Here is a 9138-nt window from a genome sequence, read left to right as displayed (position 1 = left end):
TTTTAACGATAAATCTAATAATTAACGAAATAAAAGAAGAAAAAAAATACTTTAAAAAGCGCTTCAAATTATATAAATATGAAAGGACTTTTTTTTTAATGACTAACTATTATAACAACAGGTAAAAGTTACTATAACTTAAAACATCTAATACCGTACTATTGTAATATTATAATAACTATTTAATAGCTTCTATAATAGATAGTTACTATATACTTGTAGTTAAATTATAAATTTTAAACTATAAATATCAAATTCTTTATAACTCAGTTAAAATTATTAAAATTTCATCAAAATTACTATCAAAATTATTTTAAAATAATTATATTATTATGGCAAGAGACGAATAAGTTCGTACTCAACGTCCCCGTCAATTCGTTTCAGGGTCAATACGAAAGGAAAAAATCATGAACGATTATTAATTTTTGAAATAGTGACTAATACATAAAAGAAATATTTATCTTGACTTAATCAAAATTTAAATTCCAAATATTATTATCTTATTATGATAAGATTTCAGGCGCTAGTCATTAACACTTAATTTGCATCGTCCTTTTAATTTTTGCTAAAAAAAAAAAATTGCGGCTGGTGTCAATCGATTTAGTTCAAAAAATTGCCGTTTTTTTAATTGCAGAGTTGCGAAGAGTCTCATAATAAGCCAAAAAGGAAGGGCAAGGATGAGTGCGTTTGTAGCGTTGTAGTAAAAAGCTCGAGTCAGTCATTTCTTTGCCACTTCTACCTGTCGCCGGAACCTACCAAACTCCATCCTCTCTCTCTCTCTAGGGTTTCGATCCGCCCTCCCCTCCATCCTCTGCTCCCGCTCGATCGGCACTCTCCCCACCGTCGACGCTGCAAGCACTCATCCGGCCCGATTCCCCACTCCCCATTTGCATCTGGCTTGATTTCATCCGATGGCCAAGACCAAGCCCGGGAAGAAGGACCTCGATTCCTACGCCATCAAGGGCACCAACAAGGTCGTCAAAGGTATCTCCTTGCTCCCCCGCGCAGGTAGCTTTCTCCGTTTGGATCTATTTCTCCAGTTGATTTGATTTTTGTTATTGTGGGTTCGCGGGGTGGGGGATGTTGCAGTCGGCGACTGCGTGCTGATGCGGCCGTCGGAGTCGGAGAAGCCGCCGTACGTGGCGAAGGTGGAGAAGATCGAGGCCGACCACCGCAACAACGTGCGGGTGAAGGTCAGGTGGTACTACCGCCCCGAGGAGTCCATTGGCGGCCGGCGGCTGTTCCACGGCGCCAAGGAGTTGTTCCTCTCTGATCACTACGATGTGCAGAGCGCGCACACCATCGAGGGAAAGTGCATTGTGCACTCGTTTAAGAACTACACCAAGCTGGAGAATGTTGGGGCCGAGGACTACTTCTGCCGATTTGAGTACAAGGCGGCCACTGGAGCTTTCACTCCTGATCGTGTTGCAGTGTAGGATTTGCCTTGTTTGCATCTATTTTCTTCATTATTTGTGATCCTAGTTTTTGGTAATTGGATTTTTAGCTGTCAAGTTTGTGTTTTTACTCTTTTTTTTTTTTGTTTCAGATATTGCAAGTGTGAGATGCCTTACAACCCTGATGATCTAATGGTCCAGTGTGATGGATGCAAGGATTGGTGAGTGAATTTGGTTACTCATTCACGTGTTGCTTGACTTGTCTTTTCTATAATTGCTTCAAGCTAGGGTTTGGAGGTCGAACAGAATTTGAAAAAAAAACAATTCTGGTAGTTTGTTAAAGTTGAAAATATGAATGCCAACGCATGCACTTATGATTCAAAATGCTAAAGTTGGGAAATTTCTCAAACATGGGCTTAGCCTTTCATCTTGCAGAATTTGGCTTTTTACCAAAAGGAGTGGTCACGTTTCTTTATTTATCCAAAAAAAGAGCACCCTAGTTTTAAACCAAATATAATGTTATTCCCTTCCTACCTCTCCCGCCAACCTCCTAAATCCCCTCTTTCTCGCCGTTTTCCAATGCATCCTCTCTCTCCAGGATTAAAAAGGGCATGATATGATCCAATATTAGGCCTAGCCTGATATTTTCCATATCAGGTCCACACCGGGCCTAATATGTTCCCATATCATGCATGTTGGACCTGATATGGTCCAATATCAGGCTTGATATTGGACCATATCAGGCCCATACATTGAAAAGCAGCGTGGGATTTAGGAGGGTGGCGGGAGGGATAGGAAGGGAATAACACTGTTTTTGGTGCTCTTGTTGGTAGTTTTGAAACTAGGGTATTTCTTTTGGTAAATAAGAAAACGTGGCCGCTCCTTTTGGTAAAAAAATGTGCAGAATTCCTAAACAAAACTGCTATTTTCAATAAAGATCAACAAGATTTCTATTTGATAGAAAAGTTGAGAAAATACAGTAAACTGACAAAGAACTAAAAAAACGCAAAAATGGCTTAAGGAATGACTCATGGTTTAAAGTGTCGTGCCGAGACGGTCGAAACGGGCGAAATGGTCAAAACGGGCGAAACATCTCATTCCGCTCGGTGACCGACATCGGCACGACCTCGACACTAGACCCGCAACATGTGCGACTTGTTGTGCGGTCTCGTGGTTGCAGTGGAGGGGTCGCTCGACCTTGCAACAGCAGCGGAGGGGTAGCGTAACCCTTCCGCTACCCTGCAGAGGCATCTTGCGACCCTGCGGTCACTACAGAGGGGTCACACGACCAACGGGGTCGCGCCAAAGGAGTCACGCAATCCTCGCGGCCATGGGTGGTCGTGCAACCCCGCGATAGTGTCGAAGTCGTGCGGGCTTGCGAGTGATGTCGGATTTCAGTTTTTTTTTAATTAAACATGTTAATTATTTTAATCAACTCCTAGCTATGATGAAGATAATCTAAAGAGACTTTATTAAACCCTAATAAAATTATCTAATTAATTTTATATTTCATTTATTTTACTTTAAAAATTATAATAAATTATTTATTTATTTATCTATTTTCATATCTTTTTCTTTTTTTAAAGATTATTTTTATATTGTTTATTTTTTAAAATATTTATGTTAAATATTTTAGTTTTTAATTAATATATTTTATATTTAAAAAATACCGAAATTATATCGGCACGGTACGATATGGTATCGCAACCGTATCGTTCCGGTCCAAGACCGAAACCTCGGCACGGATTGAAATTTTAAACCTTGGAATGTCTTAGTTGGACAAAGAACAAAGCAATTAAGTTCAATTGTTAGGTTCTCACGGTTAGACCGATGAAATTCATATATCTCCGCAATTAATAATGTCCACTTTGTGCCTAAGCTCAAATGGATTTTTTTTTTTTGGCTCTACTCAAAAGACCTCATTCCAATGGAAATATCTTCCATCTTATAACCCTATGATCTTTTCCATGTATTTTAAATGTAGAACTTTGATTATAATCCCAATAGCCATGCTATGCTCCTTCGAATTGAAATTCTATGTTTAGCTTCTGCTAAACATCTATATAATCTAAAGCAAGTTGATCTCATAACAAGCAAAAAGATGGATGAGGTGTTAAGTCTAAGTGGCGGATCACGAGCAACAACAAAGTTGACAACTTGATCTCGTAACAATCTTTGGTCCTTAGTGAATAGCGAGGTTAAGCTATTTAACTAAAATTTGAAAGAGCAATAGGGATTTACACTCCTTCCTTCCAATCCTGTTCACTAGGATTTAAACTAAGATTAACAAAAGGAAGGTTAGATTATTAAGTTTCCAAATTCAACCTAATTCAACCAAACTTCAATTGATTCCATTAATTTCCACTTCAATTTCACCAAGTTTAATTTATTTCTTCAATTTTCTATTGGATCATAAACTCATTCTAGGTAATTTTTTGAATTTTTTAGAACTTCTCTATCTATGTTTGTGAGATTATCAATTTCTTGAGAAGGATTGGCGGTGCACGAAGTTCCCATCAATGTGGGGTCTTGGGAAAGGGTCTATTGTATATTGCTTTATCCTACATTACAAGAGGTTGTTTTTGTGACTCCTTGCAGAATTCCTAAACAAAACCGTTGTTTTCAAAAAGGATCAATAAGATCTCTACTTGATAGAAAAATTGAGAAAATATAGTAAACATATAAACTACTTAAAAAAGCAAATATGCCTGAAGGAATGACTTAGTTGGATAAGGAACAATTCAATTAAGTTCAATTGTCAGGTTGCCATGTTATGCTCTTTTGAATTGAATTCTATGTTTAGCTTCCGCTAAACTTCTATATAATCTAAACCAGGTTGATCTCGTAACAAGCAAAAAGATGGATGAGGTGTTAGGTCTAAGTGGTGGATCATGAGCAACAACAAAGTTGACAACTTGATCTTGTAACAATCTTGTCCCTTAGTGAATAGCGAGGCTAAGCTATTTAAACTAGAATTTGAAAGAGCAACAGAGATTTACACTCCTTCCTTCCAATCGTGTTCACTAGGATTCAAACTAAGATCAACAAGATTTATTAACTTTCCAAATTCAACCTAATTTGACCAAACTTCAATTGATTCCATTAATTTCCACCTCAATCTTACTAAGTTTAATCTATTTCTTCAATTTTCTACTGCAGCATAATCTCATTATAAGTAATTCTTCGAATCTCTATTTTTTTAGAATTTCTCTATCTATGTTTGTGAGAGTACCAATTTCTTGAGAAAGACGGATAAACCTTTATTGGCATCGATCCCATTTGAGCGATTTGTATTGGCATCAATCAATTTTGCAAGTTGTTACTCTTCCTTTCTCTTACTATGTTTTGTCTTTATTTCGAACCAATAGGAGTGGGTATAAATTAGCTATATTAATTTAGTACAAAATTCCTAACCAGAACAAATAAAAATGTTAGAAGTTTCCAAAGGGAAATCAAACGGAAACAGATAAGCTGTAGCTTCCAAACAAAAGTAAACTGATCTGATTGGTTTCAATTTGGTTAAGTTAGATTAAAAATATAAAATTTATCTTTAATGTTAAAACTTCATCAAATAATAGACTAAATTCTATAATCTTTATTAGTATATATATATACATTCATGTTCCTATCTATCGATCTAGCATTGTTCCTAACTAAAATATAATCAGAACGGAAATCTCCAATAATTTTCAATTAAAACAAAACAGTTAAATGTATTTATTGAATTTTTTTCAGTTTGGTTTTTCATTTTTTGGTTTTGATGCTCATCCATACCAACCAGGTATACGCAATATAAAGTAGGGAAATCTTTTGGAGGGAGATGGATTAGGGATCTTTCTGGGTCACTTAAAAGTCAGGGTTTGTGTATTCTTATATAGGCCTTTTTTTTGAAGCCTTTCATTGCAGCTTCTCCTCCATATCGTTTTGTTTCATCACCCGAGCACTGTGTACTGTGCATCCTTTATTCTGCATGAATGGATCTTGCAGTACTACCTTTTTTCGCTCATGTATTTGTTCTATAAATGCTTAACAAGACCTTACAGATGAATACACGTCGAAATATGGGTGTGAATATCCTTTTGGACCAAGTAAACTTACATCATGTGATTTTTCAAGCTTCTAAATCTAGTAAAAAATTTCTAGTAGATGTGGCCATTTATACAGTTTTTCAGTAGGATCTCAAGATTATAGGTTATAGGAAACCTGAATGCCTCTCTAGTAATTAGCCCCGTCTGTTAGCCAATCAATTCTTGGGAGATAAATCCAAGAATCATGTCAACTTGTCTGCGCTAGAGGTTTGCTTTTTGTTTACTACTTTTGATTGCTTTCATTTATCATCTTCAGTTTCCATATAATTTTGTTAGACTCAAATGTTTGTACACAAGTCAATGTGGAATATTGCTCGAGCTTTTTATCATTGTATTCTTTTTAAAGCTATCTATGTACTTTCTTTTGACAGAATCTCCGTATGCAACGCCTTTTGCCACTATAAGAGTTTTATTCCAAAATTATGACATGAAAGTATTCTATATGTTACTTTAATGGCTTGATTGAAAGATAAGCATGTTTATTACTTCGGAATGATGGTTAACATGTGATATGATACAATTCTTAGAGAATTACCAATTTCATCTTATGCTTTCTTGTACCATGGGATGAGGTCCTATTAGTTTCTATAATTATGAGGATCAGTTTTTAGAATTTGAGTTCGTGTCAATGGCCAGGGTTATTTCGCTCTTTTAAGACCTCTGACTTTACTATGGTTCATTCATCCTGACGTAAATAATGATTATTCAAATAGGTTCCATCCAACTTGCATGGGCATGAGTATTGAACAAGCAAAAAAGTTAGAACATTTTCTGTGCTCAGACTGTGACTCAGAAGCTGATGAAAAAAGATCATCGAATGGATATCCAGATTCGACAGTTTCTGATACCAAGGTATTATTTGTAGTGTTTATATGTTCAATTATTTTAATCACTGAAATTACACTTATTTAGAAAAATAAGTAAACATGGATTCCTACTTGATCATGTTCATGTGGCTAATTTTCTGGAAAAGATTCTGCTCTTTCTAGCGGTATAGAGAGGGAATTTACTATGAGATTTTGGTACTAGGTAGTATGATGACAATGATATTCCTCTCACAATTTGGTGGAAATAAACCATTTTTGAAACACCATTTTCTTCATTTATTCTCGTTTTCTGGTTTTATATTCAGACCATTAGTTTTAGCATAGTTCTCAGTTTTCATTTTGTAGTTTCTAGTACTCATGGAAGTTTCACAATTTGCTCCAAGAATTTTTGGTGTATCAAATTATAATCATAACAAAGTTGACGGATTTTGGTTTGGATAGCCTTATCTAATCTCATCTCGGTTAATTTCATGCTATGATCAACTTTAGATAATTAAGTTGGATGCTCAAGCTACTTATCTTGGATTAATTATCAAGAGATACTAATGAATATATTATTAACAGTGTAAACATTGATTATAAGGGAGGAGATTTTGAAGCCACGTATTGTGCTTTGCCTCTAGGACAAATTCAAAGACTGGCAACCGACCATATGTAATGATTATTGCTCGATAGTTAGAAAACAAGTTAACAACTTAGGAATATTAGTCTAGCATAGATAAGATCACTAAGATACATTTCTGGAGTTGCTAGAAAAAGAACAACATTATTAGGATTAGTTAGGTGTAGCTATGTAGAATAAGAGAAACCATTGACATTGCCATAGATGATCGATAGAATTTATAGTTAGAAAAGTTGAATAAATATGGAATGAAATAAACAAAGAATAAAATATGAATAATTCTTAGTTTGGATCATGGAATAGAATAGACTATTCACAAGGAATAAATAATACTTTTCACAACAATAAAACAATGCTTTGTCTAACTTGTCTAGCTAACATGATCTAGGTTGAGTCGACCAATCTACCCTACTTAACTAGCTAGTCCATTGCTCTCCTTTCACTGTTTGATCGACTTGCCCAACCCATTTTGTGGTGCCTGCGCTTGAATGGCCCACTTGATTGGCCGATTGACCTATTGAACTAGATTGAATCTCTTGGCCCACTTGGCAAGGGACCAACTGATTCGCTCGGCCCACTAAATGCACCATTGAGGTTAAAAGTGTGTGGCTCCAAATCCAATGGAGACCTAAAAATTCTACTTTATTACTAAAGGTAACTTGAGACTTGAGTAATCCTCTCGACTGAAACTAAATAATTGGCTCAATCCATGATCTAAAATATCAATCCATTTCAGAGTTTCAGTTTACGACCAGATCGATATAATTTCTGTATTGTATTGTGTCGTATCAACACGATTCAGTATTTTTCAAAATATAAAATATATTAATTAAAATTACAAAATTTAATTTAATATTAAAAAATTAAAAATAAAATATTTTTTTAATAAGAAAAAAAATTCGGGATCGCGGCGACGTCGTGACCTCCGCGGGGTTGTGGAGGCACTATAATCCTTTTGCGACCTCGTTGAGGTTACAAGGGCCTCTGTGATCCTCTGCGACACTGTAGAGGTCAAAGTGGGATAGTAGTGCCTCCATGACTGAGCGGAGATCATTGCGATCTGCGGCAACTCGCTGTGTTGGTGCAGAGCTACAGGCTATGGGCAAAAAGGCAAATTTCGTACGTTTCGCTCGGCATGGTACAAAATTTTAAACCACGGCTCAATCAAATCAAATGAAAAATGTTGAATGAGGGTTCACTTACATAGGTCAAATACTCCAATTTCCCACTACTTGGGGTTGACGAGAAACATAATCAATTCTTTCATATTATATTACAAAGAACATTATTCAGGAACCATTCTCTATCAATAGTGTAGGCGACCCATGGATAAAGTTTGGTCGATGTTGTTGTATTCTCTGTCAGTAGTCAATATTCATTTTTTGGATTTTTCATGTTTTTTCACTGCTTTTTTTAATTCAATTGCTGCAGGTTGAACCTAAGAGAAGAAAAAGGTAAGTGGTAGTTGCTTTAGATGGATGTGTGCATTCTGCAAAACTCAATCATAATGTTGGCACCATGCATGAGATTGTACAGTGCAGAGAACAAACTGCTTGAAGATTAACCAAACCATTGCACTTGTATGTACTTTGTGATTGTTTTAGGTGGTAATATTTGCACTTGAGGAGGAATCAAATGATGGTGTTTCTCAATCCTCACCTTTCTTTTTTATTATTATTATCATTACATTTGAGTCATAATGATGATTTCAGTGACTCCATCTCTAATATGTCTGATAGTGTTTGATTCTGAGATGACCCTGATCTTCACAGCACATATGTAGTCGACAAAGACTGTCTTTTTGGACCAATCCGTTCCATCAGGGAACCGCGAAGGAGGTTTGGCTGATCACCCTTTGTCTAGTTTTCGAAACATTCTCTCTAATCAATTAGCAATTAACATTCTTTTACTTGGAAACTTTTACAAGGAATACTCAATGAAGCAACTGTTCTTTTACAAGAGAAAATCAAAAGGGCATTCTAAGGGCTCTTCGTTTAAAATTTATTAAAAGGAAATTGAATCTTTTATTTTATATTTAAAATATCCTTTTATTCTCGGTCAGTTTAACTGGAGGAGTATAAATCGGAGGCTTGATAACTTTTGAAGTTGTTGGGTATAAAGCAAATTAATTAAGTTTTTTTTTTTTTAAAGAGTAAAGTTGTCATCTTAGCATGCTTTTCAGGAGGGTCTTACACTCTTCTAAGAAG

At 35.7% G+C, this 9138-nt stretch overlaps 1 protein-coding gene across 1 annotated transcript; it reads left to right on the top strand.

Annotated features, from left to right (window-relative positions):
• Positions 1-671: 671 nt before the first annotated feature.
• On the top strand, positions 672-8660 carry LOC122052062 (chromatin remodeling protein EBS-like). Its single transcript, XM_042613453.1, has 5 exons — positions 672-984; positions 1090-1432; positions 1547-1615; positions 6196-6334; positions 8363-8660. Exons 1-5 carry the CDS (start codon positions 912-914, stop codon positions 8387-8389), a joined length of 651 nt encoding a protein of 216 aa, XP_042469387.1. The 5' UTR covers positions 672-911; the 3' UTR covers positions 8390-8660.
• Positions 8661-9138: the final 478 nt, after the last annotated feature.

This window comes from Zingiber officinale, chromosome 3A (assembly GCF_018446385.1).
Source record: "Zingiber officinale cultivar Zhangliang chromosome 3A, Zo_v1.1, whole genome shotgun sequence".
In the NCBI taxonomy this organism is placed as follows: Eukaryota; Viridiplantae; Streptophyta; class Magnoliopsida; order Zingiberales; family Zingiberaceae; genus Zingiber; species Zingiber officinale.
Note: the sequence above shows the minus strand (reverse complement) of the source record. Positions and strands in the feature narration are given on the sequence as shown.